Genomic DNA, 15,577 nt, shown 5'->3' with positions numbered 1-15,577 from the left:
GATGAAAACGGTGAAGGGATTAAGAAGTATAAATTGGTAGTTACAAAACAGTCACAGGGATGTAAAGTACAGTGTAGGAAATATATACATGTATGTGTGTGTATGTATATATCTCAATAATATTATAATGACTATGTATGGTGCCAAGCAGGTACTTGAAATATCGGGGATCACTTTGTCAAGTATATGATTGTCAACCCACTATGCTGCACACCTGAAACTAATATAAAATACTATTGAGAAAATTAAAGCAAATGCATAGTTTTAGATATAGTCACCCATGCTTTTGGTTACTATATGGAAATCATAGAAGCCAAAATTCTGTTATTGATGGGGAAGTTTTTTTCTCAACTTCATAGTCCAGTGATGGTCCCTTAGTACTTTATAGACTCTGAAACTTCTCTTTTGTGATTCAGTAGTCTCATTCACTGTAATACATCTAATTACAATGGGTTCCAGAAGATAATCTTGGATTGTTGGAATTATTTATACTAGGAGGGCTAGGCAAGTAGTGTAAATGAATCAACAGATGATCTAAGCGGAATAGATGAAAGTCAGTAGGGCATGATGAGGATTGTGATAAGCTCATGCTCCATTTCTAGGGATGAGAGTAAGCTCCAGTTTATTGTTGCTATGAGTTGTCAGGTCTTCTAACTTAACTGAAGAAACTTGAAATTTAATTTTTAGGTGAAATCTCCCAAATAAAACATGTATAAATGAATTCATCCTCCTGAGGTTTACCTGTTTTCTCTCTGTGCTTTTGAGTGTATCGTGAATGGTGGACCCTGCTCTTTGCTAACCTCTTTACCCTTATTTAATTAATCAAGGACAATTCCCTTAGGATGAACTCATAATATAGTTAATTTGTTCCCCAAAAGAACAAGATTCTACCCCCCCATACTGTAGTCTCATTGGTTTCTGGAGTTGCCTTTGAGACCATGACAGCTTTCTTTTCACTGAACTGCAGACCCAGGTTTTAATCTAGTTTTGAGAAGCAAGCAGGTGTTGGACATAGTTTTTATATCTTTACATTGAATTTGGCTGTAGGACATCATTTTGTCAAGGAGTATAATGCTGTATGTTTTGTAAAACTATATGACTTGTAAGTTCTACAATTATTGAGCTTTTACTGAAGCAGTTTTCTCTAAGAGACTATCTCTGGCTACGTATAATTTAAACGTGATGGAATTCCTTATTTTGCTACAATTTTGTTTAAACACTTTCCAATAATTATTTTTTCTTTATGTTATAGGCATATAGTTGGAAAGAGAGGGGACACTAAGAAGAAACTAGAAGTAGAGACCAAAACTTCTATTACTATTCCCAAACCTGGACAAGAAGGAGAAATTGGTGAGACCCAGTATCTATGTCACATGTGAAATCATTTTTGTGTGTTTATGGAATAATGTAACCCAACTGAGGTGTTTAGAGGCTATATTCTTTATGAGGTTCTATAGCTATTGGCCTTTTTATGATTTATCAGTATCAATCTCCCAAATGAGGAAAGATGTAGTTATACAACCTTATCTTAGATTGAGTACCTGCACCTTTACTTTATACTTTACTATGCACTTGATGGAATAAAACTTGTGGATTTCATTATGATTAAGAGATTTCTTTTATGCATTAGTTGCTTGGAATGAAGTGTGTGAATTGTTTCAAGTTAGAATTAGAGAAAACCAGTGAGACCTGTAAATTTCAGATAAAGTTCAGCCCTTTCCATAAGTGTTTGCTTATTTTACCTTGCTTTGTAGATTGAGTAATGATTAAAATACCAACATGATTCAAATTACTGCTCAGGTGAGGAAAAATAGTTTGGTGTAATATAAAACAAGTCAGAAAGTGTACTAAAGGTCAGTGTGAACCAAGGGCACAGGCTTGTGTTGTAAAATGGCTTTGCATGAGGGGCAATATAGGGACAAAATTTTTAAAAACTCATCCTAAAACTATAGGGCTTCTAAAAAATGCACTAAGTTCAGCAGCCTCAAATACCCTATTTTCTATAAACACCCATAATTGTATTGTTTTAGGAGAAAAAAAATTAGGAGTACTCTTCTTACTTTGTGCTATGTAAGAATAATCACTGTGACAGGTAAGTAACAGTTGACTTAGAGCAGTGTTGTCCAAAAGAACTTTCTGTGGTGATGGGTATGTTCTGTATCTGCACTGTTCTGCTCAGGAGCCACTAGCCACACGTGTCTGTGAGTACTTGAAATGTGGCAAGTGTGACTAAGGAACTGACTTTTAATTCTATTCAATTCTATTTCATTTAACTTTTAGTTTAGCTGCATGTAGGCTCCTGTATTAGCATAGTACTAGAGTTTTCTCCAGCCTCTTGCAATGTCAGTTAATTCTAGAATAAGAACTTTAATGACATTTATAAAGGACTGTTATTAAAATAAATATTCAGTTCATTAGAATTACAAATAAAAATCTTGGGTGTTTTCTTAAGCTTTAAAGTTCAAGTTGCAAACATTGAAGTATTTTATAATTGCATTTAAGCTTATTTATCTACTTTGTTTCTAATTTTAAAACTACTATGTGCTTTAAAAATTGGAAGCTTGAAGAAATTATATACAGGTATAAAGAGAAATTTTTTGTAATAGGCACCCCCAACCTAATCACTATTGACAATTGAATATGTTCCCTATTTTTGATATTCACATAGTAACATGATAATTTTTTTTTTTTCAAGAGAGATAGAGAGGGACAGATAGGGACAGACAGGAAGGAAGAGAAATGGGAAACATCAGTTCTTCATTGCTGCACCTTAGTTGTTTATTGATTGCTTTCTCATATGTGCCTTTATGGGGGCAGGGAGGTAGCTACAGCAGAGTGAGTGACCCCTTGCTCAAGCCAGTGATCTTAGGCTCAAGCCAGTGACCATGGGGTCATGTCTATGATCCCACGCTCAAGCCAGCGACCCTGTGCTCAAGCTGGATGAGCCCATGCTCAAACTAGTGACCTTGGAGTTTTGAACCTGGGTCCTCTTCATCCCAGGCCAACATTCTATCTGCTGTGCCACTACCTGGTTAGGCTGTAACATGATAATTTTTATAAAATGCTATATTTAGGTCTTTGATCCATTTTTAAAAATTTTTTATTCATTTTAAAGAGAGAGGGAGAGAGAGAGACAGAGAGAGAGAGAGAGAGAGGAGAGAGAGACAGGGGGGAGGAGCTGGAAGCATCAACTCCCATATGTGCCTTGACCAGGCAAGCCCAGGGTTTCAAACCAGCGACCTCAGCGTTTCCAGGTCGACGCTTTATCCACTGCGCCACCACAGGTCAGGACTTTGAACCATTTTTAATTAATTTTTGTGCATGGGGACAAACTAGTCAAGTTTCATTCTTTTGCATGTGGCTTTCCAATTTTTCCAGCAGCACTTATTAAAGAGGCTTTCTTTTCTCCATTTTGTGTTTTTGCCTCCTTTGTCAAAGATGATTTGTCCATATATATGTGGTTTTATTTCTGGGCTTTCTATTCTGTTCCATTGATCTGAAACAATAAATTTCATAGAAGAAAACATAGGTACTGAACTCATGGATCTTGGCTGAAGAGAACAATTTATGAATTTAATCCCAAAGGCCAGGGAAGTAAAGGCAAAAGTAAACGAGTGGGACTGTTTCAAACTAAAAAGTGTCTGTACAGCAAAAGAAACCGACAACAAAACAAATAGGAAGCCAACCAAATAGGAGATGATATTTGCAAACAACAGCTCCGATAAGGAGTTAATATCTAATATATATGAAGAACTCACAAAGCTCAGCAACAAACAAGCAAACAATCCAATTAAAAGATTGGGAGAGGACCTTCTCCCAAGAGGACATACAGATGGCCAACAGATATATGAAAAGATGCTCATCTTCATTAGTTATTAGAGAAATGCAAATCAAAACTACAATGAGATACCACCTCACACCTGTTAGACTGGCTATTATCAACAAGACAGGTAATAACAAGTGTTGGAGAGGCTGTGGAGAAAAAGGAACCCTCATTCACTGCTCGTAGGAATGCAAATTAGTACAACCATTATGGAAGAAAGTATGGTGGTTCCTCAAAAAATTAAGAACAGAAATAGGATATGACCCAGCAATCCCTCTACTGGGTGTCTAACCCCAAAACTCAAAAACAGTGGTACGTAAAGACACATGCACCCCCATATTCATCGCAGCATTATTCACAGTAGCCAAGACATTTGAAATAACCAAACTGTCCCTTGATAGAGGATTGGTTAAAGAAGATGTGGTACATATATACAATGGAATACTACTCAGCCATAAGAAATGATGACATAATGACACTTATGATTAGATTTTGTTTTAGAAAGCACAGATATTTCACTCTGAAAAATGAGTGTGTCTAATCATTAAAAGTAAGAATTTGATGGAACTAATTTAATTGAAAAACAAGAGGATAAACTGGCTTATTGCTCATGTAGATAAGTATATGGAAAAATCAAATTTATTGGTTAGAGTAAATTGAGTTGTGATGTGCAATCAAGAGTTCAGTTGCATTGGTGTGGTGTTTGCTATCATTTATTTATTTTCTTTTGCTGCTCCTTAAGTAGAGAGCCTAGAGAAGGTAACCCTAGTAGTTTTTATTTTGTCCTTTAGATAGAAAATTTACCATTTTGACCATTTTAAAGTATTGAATTCAGGAACATTTAGAACATTTACAGTGTTTTGCAACGCTCATCACTATATAGTTTTAGAACATTTTTTATCACTCCAAAAGAAAACCCCATATCCATTAAGCAGTCACTTCCCACCCCTTCCCATCCAAGTACTTACCAGGTCTTGACCCTGCTTAGCTTCTGAGATCAGATGAGCTCGGGCGCATTCAGGGTGGTATGGCCATAGGCGCTTCCCATTTCTTCCTACTCCAGTCTTGACTACCACTAATCAGCTTTTTGTCTCTATGGATTTGCCTGCTCTGCATATTTCCTATAAATGGGAACATACATATAGTATGTGGCCTTTTATTTGTCTGGAATCATTTACTTAGCATAATATTTTCAAGATTCATTTATATTTTTGCAGGCATCAGTTCTTCATTCCTCTTTTTGGCTGAGTAAATTCCATTGTATGGAGAAACCACATTTAGTTTATCCCTTTATCAGTTGATAGACATTTGTATTGTTTCCACCTTTTGGTATTGTGAAAAAACTGCTATGAATATTTGTGTGCCAGTTTCTTTGAACACCTGATTTTACTTTTTGGAGGTTTCTATCTAGGTGTGGAACTGCTAAGTCACATGGAAATTCCTTTTTAACTTTTTAAGAAACTGCCAAACCTTTTCATAGCAGCAACATCATTTTATATTCCTACCAACAAGGTATGAGGGTTTGTTATGTAGCTTTTGAACTTATTTTTCTAGTTTATTAGCTTGTCTTTAAGGATATTCTATTTTTAGACCTCATTCTACTTAAATTGAATTCATTTTAAGTTTCTTACCCTTGGTACTGTCCCTGCTCAGAATTATGTACATATTCAGGACAGCTCCCCACAGATGACAGTATCAAGAAGTCGCCTATCTTACAAAGCATTTGATGGTGCTTGAGTATGTTAACCCTTTTGTTTTGGTTGTTTTTAGTAATCACTGGTCAGCATCGAAGCGGTGTAATTTCAGCTCGAACTCGGATTGATGTTCTTTTGCTCACTTTTAGAAGAAAGCAGCCCTTCACTCACTTCCTTGCCTTCTTCCTCAATGAGGCTGAGGTTCAGGAACGATTCCTGAAGTTCCAGGAGGAAGTACTGGAGAAGTGCTCCATGGTAAGCAGAAAACAAAACAAAATAAAAAGTTTAAAAGAAAATGAAGAGTACAAAAATGGTTCATAATTCAAACAATAGGTACAGATCTCTTCTCTTACCAAAAAGAAGTAACAATTTTATGGTTTCTTTTAATTCTGAGCTGAAAAAAAATTATAGACATATCAGCACATAAATGTCTATATATTGCTGAAATATTCTTAAAATTTCTTAAGACACAGAAGAAACAAGTTTTTTTTTGTGACAGAGACAGAGAGGGACAGATAGGGAAGACAGAAGGGAGAGAGATGAGAAGCATTAATTCTTTGTTGTGGCACCTTAGTTGCTCATTGATTGCTTTCTCATATGTGTCTTGACTGGGGAGTTACAGCAGACCAAGTGACCCCTTGCTCAAGCCAGCAACCTTGAACTCAAGCTGGTGAGCGTTGCTCAAACCAGATGAGCCTGCGCTAAAGCCGGCGACCTTGGGGTTTCGAACCTGGGTCTTCATGTCCCAGTCCGATGCTCTATCCACTGCGTCACTGCCTGGTCAGGCAGGAACATTTTAATATACATACTTCCCTACGCCTTGTGATAGCAGTGTTAATGAGATGCCACTATCTGTAGGTCTTCTGCCTCTGGGCAGTCATGGCTTAGTTGGGGTTAGTAACAAAAAACAAATTTGTGTATGGAAATTTTTTTTTTTTTTCTGAAGTAAGAAGCGTGGAGGCAGAGAGACAGACTCCCGCATGCACCCAACTGGGATCCACCTGGCAAGCCCACTAGGGGGCGATGCTCTGGCCATCTGGGGTGTTGTTCCATTGCAACCAGAGCCACTCTAGCGCCTGAGGTGGAGGCCATGGAGCCAACTTTGCTCCAACGGAGCCCTGGTTGCAGAAGGGGAAGAGAGAAATAGAGAGAAAGGAGAGGGGGAATGGTGGAGAAGCAGATTGGTGCTTCTCTTGTATGCCCTGGCTGGGAATTGAACCTGGAACTTCCACACGCTTGGCCAACGCTCTACCACTGAGCCAACCAGCCAGGGCTGTGTATGGAATTTTTATACTTACTTAACTGAAATGCTTCTGACCAGGATCATAGCAGATAATTTAGATTAGAGAATAAATTTTAAAACTTTTTTTTGATATATTTATAGGTAATTTAAAGAAATATTTATTGATTTTTAAAACATTATGAAAGTAATATATATTTATTATGGAAAATTTAGAAAATACAGAAAGTATTAATAAGAAGTTACCCATAGTCTCACCATTGAGAGATAATATTGTGGTATGTTTGTGGATGTGTATGCTCACATACATTTAGAAAGTAATGTGTCTTGTGTATGTTTTTTTTTTTTTTTCTTTCTGAAGCTGGAAACGGGGAGAGACAGTCAGACAGACTCCCGCATGCGCCCTACCGGGATCCACCCGGCACACCCCCCAGGGGCGATGCTCTGCCCACCAGGGGGCGATGCTCAGCCCCTCTGGGGTGTCGCTCTGCCGTGACCAGAGCTACTCCAGCGCCTGGGGCAGAGGCCAAGGAGCCATCCCCAGTGCCCGGGACATCTTTGCTCCAATGGAGCCTTGGCTGTGGGAGGGGAAGAGAGAGACAGAGAGGAAGGGGGGGTGGAGAAGCAAATGGGCGCTTCTCCTATGTGCCCTGGCCGGGAATCGAACCCGGGTCCCCCCGCACGCCAGGCCGACGCTCTACCGCTGAGCCAATCGGCCAGGGCCTTGTGTATGTTTTTATATCGTATTTTCTTTGAAATTTAACATTGTACCATGATCATTGTTCTGTCATTGAATAAAAACCTAAATATTTTACCTTTACTTTGGAGACCAGGAAGAAAATTATATTAGTGATGACTAAAATAACATTATTTCAATAACTTTTCAGATAACTTGATTTTTAATGACTTTACTATTCTGTTATGTTGATATATGTATAATTTATTTAATCTTTATTTTATTTTTTATTATTATAAATAATGATGTTATGAGTATTCTCCTGCACTAGACTAGTTTCTTATTTATTATATTCCTGGAAGTAGAAAAAGAGTAAATGTGTGATGGAGGCTTTTAAAATGTATATCTAGATTACCTTAAGGAAATGCTATAGTATTTTATACTCCAAACTACTGGGAGTTATCATTCTTTTACGTATTTTTTATAATTCAGTGGACAAAAATTAGCTCACTGCTTTATTGTTCATTTATTTGAATATTGGTGTTAAGACTTTTTTCATATGTTTAACTCATTTTTTTAAAGATTTTCCTTACTGATTTTCCAGGGGGGGGAGGACAAGAAGAAGCAACTCATAGTTACTTCAGTTTAGTTGCTCATTGATTGCTTGTTGAATGTGCCTACACTGGGCAAGCCCAGGGTTTTAAATTGGCAACCTCAGCATTCCAGGTAGACGCTTTATCCACTGTTCTAACACTGATCAGGCTAACTCATCTTGTTTTGGTCAATTTTTTTCTGAGAGTATTCATTTTTTAATTTATTTGGAAGAGCTTCATATAAAGATCAGTATTACTTCATACTTTATATTTAATTTTGTAGTTCATTTAGAAGTATTTTGGGCCTGACCTGTGGTGGGGCAGTGGATAAAGTGTCGACCTGGAACGCTGAGGTCGCCGGTTCAAAACCCTGCACTTGTCTGGTTAAGGCACACGTGGGAGTTGATGCTGCCTGCTCCTCCCCCCTTTCTCTCGCTCTCTCTCTCCTCTCTAAAAATAAAAATAAAAAAAGAATGTATTTTGATATTTAGTAAGAGGTAAGGCTATTTCCTGAAAAAACTGGCTTTTAGTTTTGTTTTGGTTCTTTGGAAACTCGTTTGATATTTCTGGTAGAGTTTCTTCATCTCTAAGATAGGAATTGTCTCCACATTTTCTTATAGGGAAACGATGACACCTTTGGTATAAAATTGGCTCATAAACTTTATATATGTATTTGTTAAATACATTTATCAAAATTTATTTGTGTTGCCCTGGCCAGATAGCTTGCTTGGTTAGAGCATCGTCCAGAAGCAGGTTGCGGGTTTGATTCCCAGGCAGGGCACATATGGGAACAGATGTTTCTGTTCTCTCCCTTCCTCCAAAATCAATAAAATAAACATTAAAAAAATAAAAGTCTGTTATGCACGCTGTTTTCTATTTTTTTGATATAACATGTTTTATGTCAATATGTATATATATTTTTAGGATTTTATTCATTCATTTTACAGAGGAGAGAGCGAGAGACAGACAGAGAGAGAGAGAGAGAAGGGGGAGGAGCAGAAAGCATCAACTCCCATATGTGCCTTGACTAGGCAAGCCCAGGGTTCTAAACTGGCGACCTCAGTATTCCATGTCAACACTTTATCCACTGTAGCACCACAGGTCAGGCTGTATAAATCTAATCAGTTTAATTGTTGTGAAGTATTCTATGAATGTACCATAAGTTTTAATCAATCCCCTATTGGTGGAACATTAAAGGAAATTATTTGTTATGCTCTAACCAACTGTGCTACCGGCTAGGGCCTTATTCCCTAATTGTTAAAAAATGATATCATGTGGATCATATATCATTAAAGAAGGGCTTTTATTCATTAGGGATATTTATCTTCAGTCCTGTATCAAGACGAAAGGAGGTGAGACTCCTTATCTTCTTTAAAAAGTTCATTAGTATTATTAATATTTTGCTTCCTTCCTCCCTCCTTTCTTCCCTCTCACCCTCCCTCCCTTATTTCATTTTTTCCTTCCCGACATTCTTTCTTTTAGAAGGCGAATTTATCTTCCTTAGGTCATAGGTCAAGTCCTTTTGAGATCTCTGGAGTGAAAGGTAAAAATATGAGTGCATTAGTTTACCTTTGCACCCTACCCTATTGGGTTAGTTTTCTATTGCTGGATAGTAAATGACCTTTATCTTAGCTTCAAACAATGCCCATTTATCATCTCACAGTTCTGTAGTACTTCTGAAGACCTGGTAGGCTCAACTGGGTTCTCTGTTTAGGGTCTCACAAAGCCAAAATCAAGGATCTTGGTGAGGCTGGTCTTTCATCTGGAGGCCTTGGGGAAGAATTCACTTCCAAGTTTATTCAGATTGTTGACAGAATTCAGTTCCTGTGGCTGTGGATCTGAAGTCCCTGTTTCCTTTACATGTGGACGCTTTGGTTTCTGTTATATCCTACTTGTGCTTAGAATCTCTAACTTCTGTCACCAGCCAGAGAGAACTCTGCTTTTTATTTTTATTATTTTGTTTTAAATTTTATTTATTGTTTATTTTAGAGAAGAAGAGAGGGGAGGGAGGGGGGAGAAAGAGAAATATCAGTTTGTTGTTCCCCTTATTTATGCATTCATTGGTTGATTACTGTATGTGTCCTGACTGGGGATCAAACCTGCAACCTTGCTCGATGGGGACGATGCTCAAATCAACTGAGCTACCCAGCCAGGACCAAAAATTCTGATTTTTAAAGACCTCATGTGTACAGATGAAGGTCATCATGAAAATCTTCCTATCTTAAGGTGCCATATAACATAGTATAATCAGAGCAGTGATGTCTCATCAAATTCACAGGTTCTACCCACAATCAAGGAACAAGGAATACAACAATGAGGGTCATTCGTAGACTTTTTCCTACCCCATCTATTAATTTTCATTTTTAAACATTGTTGTGAAGGTCACAGTTTTAATACAACAGATAAGTTTTCTACTCCCAGGTCTCATCCTGTTCTTTCCTCACTCTTCCTTGAACTTCTCTTTTCTTCCTTTAAATAGTTGGTCTCTTTTCTGTATTTCGTAGTATGCTTGTCCTTGAGCTCATCCTTGACTCTCCAAGGAATTGTGATTTTACTTTTTTGAATAGTGTTTTTCTGAAATCACCTTCCTTTGTGCTGATCAATTATATAAGAAATGTTGTTTGACTATAGACATTATCGTATCACCCGTGCTTCAGCTCCCAAAGCCTGAATATTTAATGTAGGATTTGGCTGCTCACAGACATTGGCGAGGTATTTCTCATCTATGTGATCTGCAGATAAACTGCACCTTATTTTTTCCTCTTCTGCATTAAGATTCAAAGATGTCTCACTGTCTGCAAGTTTAAGAAGTACATTAAAGCCTTGTATATCTCTCAATCATTCTATAGCTAGTAATGCTGCCATAATTCTATTTTATCTTAGAGCAGGGTCCAGTAGAAAGCATATCTATAATGAAAGGCAGTAATTCAAAGCTGTGTTTGGTAGAGCATTCTGAAGGTTTATAGATCTATCTAAAGCAACTGGGGATTTCTCAGGCTGCCTAGCCAACCCAAATAGATTAGAGCTTCAGAAACGATAGAATTCTGTTTGTATTGAATATGAAGGCTAACACTGGGCAGAAATATATAATGGATCTGGGGTCTCCCCTCAATTAGGATTAGCGTTTTTTAATTTAGTATTATTCACTGAAGAAGAAAATTTGTAAAAGATTTAGTGTGTAATTTAAAATTCTTCATGTATAAGAGGAGTTAGGGACTTACAATTATGAATTCATTTAGAATGAAAATAGGATAGTTGTCGTTGGCTGTAGGAATAATTGTAAATTGAGTTCTGATATTTGGTAGGAAAGTAAGAAATGACAAGACGTACCTTGCCCCATTTGGATGCAGACAATTTTTGTGAACAAGTGTTTAACTTTTATTCATTCATTCACTGTTTATTAAATGTCTGTGACTTGCCAGACTGTTAGGCACTAACAATGGACCCTACACTTCTGGATCCCATGCTCTGGGTTAGGGAGAGGGAGTAGTGTTCTTACAGAAATAGTTGTAGTACTGTGTGATAAGTGCTGCTAGATGGGAGTGCAGTGGGTACTCAGAGGAGAAGTTTTCCTGTGGTTAGAAAAGGCCCCATAAGGGAGGTGACATTTGAGCAGAGCCTTTTTTGTTTCTTTTTTGGAGAGAGAGACAGAGACAGGGAGGGAGAGAGATGAGAAGCATTATCTTGTAGTCGTGGCACTTTAGTTCATTGATTGCTTCTCATACGTTCCTTGACTGAAGTCTCCAGCTGAGCCAGTGACCCCTTGCGCAAGCCAGCGATCTAGTGCCTAAGCCAGCAACCTTGGGCTTCAAACCAGCAACCATGGGATCATGTCGATGGTTCCATGCTCAAACCAGTGACCTTGGGGTTTCGAGCCTGGGACCTCAGCATCCCAAGTCATGCTCTATCCACTGTGCTACCACCAGTCAGGCTTGAGCATAGTCTTGAAAGAAAAAGAGTTTGTGCCAGGCTGGAAAGGGAGATGAGCATTTTGGGCAGAGGAAATGGCACCTGCCAGAAATGGAAATGTTCTAGTCTGCTATGTTCAGGGGTTAGTGAGGAATTTGTCAGGACTAGAGCTTAGAAAGCAGGTAGGGTAGGGTACGGAAGAGGTAGGAGTTAAAAGTAGAAAGGCAAATGGTATCTACCTGCTTGTGACTGGTCTTGTGTGAGTTAAGGATTTGAATGTATGTACAGAGGGTCCTTGGGTTACGACACAATTCCATTCCTACGACCATGACATAACCCGAATTTTGGTGTAAGTCAAAACACACCCTAGCCTAAGTCACTTACCTATCCCAACACAATTGTAAAATCATAATCTAGAACATAAAAACACAAGTAAGCCACAGAAAAAAGAAAAGAACATAAATATACTGTACTGTACACTGTACTATAGTAACAGAAAAAATGACAAAAAATGAATGTAAAAAGAAATTCCTTACCTTTATTCCTGTGGCTGGCTTGCACATTGGAAGGGTCACTGCAAGGTGGGAGGAGGAAGCTGGAGAGGCAGGAGAACCTGCAGAAGGTGCTGGAGATACTGTGTCAGGTGAGTCAGGATTGCCTAAGGAACATGCAGGAGACGCTGGAGATGATTCTACCTGTACTACAGGTGTTTCATCTCGAGAAGCAGCTGATGTAGAGGGTGCAAGATCTGCTGCAGGCCTTTCTACTTTCTTAAAGAATTTTTCCAAGCTAGTCTGGAACTAGTTCACACACATAGTCCATAAGTATGTTGCTAACAGTGTACGCCAGAATACTCATGTCTCAATTTTTTCAAGTTTTTATGGGAGAGAGTGTTGTAAACTCAAAACATCGTATTTTGAGACTGCCGTAACCTGAGGATCCCCTGTATAGGTTGTCAGGAACTAGTAAAGATTTTAAATAAAGACTAATGTGATCAACTTAGCATTATAGCAGTATGGAGGATGGATTGAGAGTTAAGGAGTGAAGTACCAGAGGCAGCTACCAGTTAAAGACTATTAATAGTCTATTGGAGAAAAGACTATGGTATGGGAGGTCTTCTCTAAAGTGGAGATAATAATACCTTTAGTGTTGGTACAAAGAGTAAGTGAATTAATAAAGATGTTTAGAGCATAGCATGGCACATAGTTAGTACTACATGAGTTAGCTGTTGTAATACCACCAATTATTATATGAGGGAAAGTGTGGCATCAAGAAGTGGAGGCTCTGGTTGGAACACGTAATATATCTATTAATCCATCACTAATGTTTGTTTAGTGTCTATCTTTGGGAATAAGTGGAGATTGGTAGATGGATTGCTAACTGGTGTTACAAGTAACTATGGAGAAATAGTTAAGCTTTTAGAAAAGTAGGCTTAATTATTCATTGTGCTCATCAAAGGTAAGGGGATGCATCTTCTGGTGAAGTGGTGATGCTCTTTGCTTATTTTTAATGGTAAAGATATTTAGACAATGCATTTACTTATTTTATTTTATTTTTTTTCTGAAGTGAGAAGTGGGGAGGCAGACAGACAGACTCCCGCATGCGCCCGACCAGGATCCACCCAGCATGCCCACCAGTGGGCGATGCTCTGCCCATCTGGGCCATTGCTTTGATTCAGCCAGAGCCATTCTAGCGCCTGAGGCGGAGGCCATGGAGCCATCCTCAGCGCCTGGGCCAACTTTGCTCCAGTTGAGCCTTGGCTGCGGAAGGGGAAGAGAGAGATAGAGAGAAAGGAGAGGAGGAACGGTGGAGAAGCAGATGTGTGCTTCTCCTGTGTGCCCTGGCCGGGAATCAAACCCTGAGACTTCCACACACCAGCCAACGCTCTACCACTGAGCCAACTGGCCAGGACCTAGACAATGCATTCTTTCTAAGATTTTATTGACTGTAGAGAGTGGAGAGAGAGAGAAAGTGGGGGGAGGAAGAGCAGGAAGCATCAGTTCATAGTAGTTCTTCTTGTATGTACCTTGACCTGGCAAACCCGGGTTTTGAACCAGCGACCTCAGCATTCTAGGTTGATGCTTTATCCACTGTGCCACCACAGATCAGGCAAGACAATGCATTCTTTTATCTGGTCTTTGTTAAAACCTGATGTTTCGATATTTGTTCTTTGTTTTTTATAACCTCTTTCCTTTTATGTAATTATGTCTAGATAGAGTTGATAAGCTAGAAGAATCAAAATCCTATTTTCTAAAGTGTATTCAATGTAAGATATTTTATTAATAACACATAGACACTCTCAAATCAAAGTCAGCTTTTGTGAACATTCTTTTTTTTTTTTTTTTTCTGAAGCTGGAAACGGGGAGAGACAGTCAGAGAGACTCCTGCATGCACCCGACCGGGATCCACCCGGCACGCCCACCAGGGGCAACGCTCTGCCCACCAGGGGGCGATGCTCTGCCCCTCTGGGGCGTCGCTCTGCTGCGACCAGAGCCATTCTAGCGCCTGGGGCAGAGGCCAAGGAGCCATCCCAGCGCCCGGGCCATCTTTGCTCCAATGGAGCCTTGGCTGCGGGAGGGGAAGAGAGAGACAGAGAGGAAGGAGGGGTGGGGTGGAGAAGCAAATGGGTGCTTCTCCTATGTGCCCTGGCCGGGAATCGAACCCGGGTCCCCCGCACGCCAGGCCGACGCTCTACCGCTGAGCCAACCGGCCAGGGCCTTGTGAACATTCTTAAAGAATAATAGAAATGACCCAGCAGAGCCTAATTTAGCTCCCTATGATGATTTAGATTGATGAGCAAAGATGGTTTAAAGCACTGTTTTTCAACTGTCAGTTCACGGGCCTATGAAAATTATAGTCTATGATTGTTGGGTCTAAATCTCCATACAACATCAGGTTGGTTAACTTTTTCATGGACCAGCAAGAAATTTATGGTGGACCAATGGACCGATGGTTGAAAAACATTGGTTTAGAGCAGGGGTAGTCAACTTTTTTATACCTACCGCCCACTTTTGTATCTCTGTTAGTAGTAAAATTTTCTAACCACCCACCGGTTCCACAGTAATGGTGATTTATAAAGTAGGGAAGTAACTTTACTTTATAAAATTTATAAAGCAGAGTTACAGCAAGTTAAAGCATATAATAATAATTACTTACCAAGTACTTTATGTCGGATTTTCGCTAAGATTGGCAGAATAAATCTTTATGAAACAACTTACTATAGTTAAGTCTATCTTTTTGTTTATACTTTGGTTGCTCCGCTACTGCCCACCATGAAAGCCGGAACGCCCATTAGTGGGCGGTAGGGACCAGGTTGACTGCCACTGGTTCAGAGTGTTGCATAGTCAGGTAAAAAGCTAGAAGAGGGGGAAGCCTGTATTTATTCCATACTACCATGGTCCAGAGGCTTCATATATATTTTATTTCATCATCAAAACAACCCTGAGAAGGAAATGTCTGTTTTATAGATGAAGTTGAATTTTAGAGAGATTGAGAAAACACTGCTGATAGGTGGCAGAACTGGAATTTGAGCCTTGGCCTGTGTGTTTGCAAAGCCAATGCTTTTTTCATCAGTCTGCCTTTTTAATAACTTTTCTATGTGAATGAGATTATATCACCTGCCCAGCAGTGATTTTATGGGAT

General features: G+C 39.1%; 1 protein-coding gene across 2 annotated transcripts in view; it reads left to right on the top strand.

The window, feature by feature from the left end:
• The window catches only part of ASCC1 (activating signal cointegrator 1 complex subunit 1), a 110,393-nt gene that overhangs the window by 7,395 nt on the left and 87,421 nt on the right, over window positions 1–15,577 (top strand). For both annotated transcript variants that reach the window (XM_066348622.1, XM_066348621.1), the window contains exons 4-5: window positions 1,253–1,350; window positions 5,594–5,772. In XM_066348622.1, coding sequence (XP_066204719.1) covers window positions 1,253–1,350; window positions 5,594–5,772 — 277 coding nt within the window. The remainder of the gene's footprint in view (window positions 1–1,252; window positions 1,351–5,593; window positions 5,773–15,577) is intronic.

Source organism: Saccopteryx leptura, chromosome 9, assembly GCF_036850995.1.
Source record: "Saccopteryx leptura isolate mSacLep1 chromosome 9, mSacLep1_pri_phased_curated, whole genome shotgun sequence".
Taxonomy (NCBI): domain Eukaryota; kingdom Metazoa; phylum Chordata; class Mammalia; order Chiroptera; family Emballonuridae; genus Saccopteryx; species Saccopteryx leptura.
Note: the sequence above shows the minus strand (reverse complement) of the source record. Positions and strands in the feature narration are given on the sequence as shown.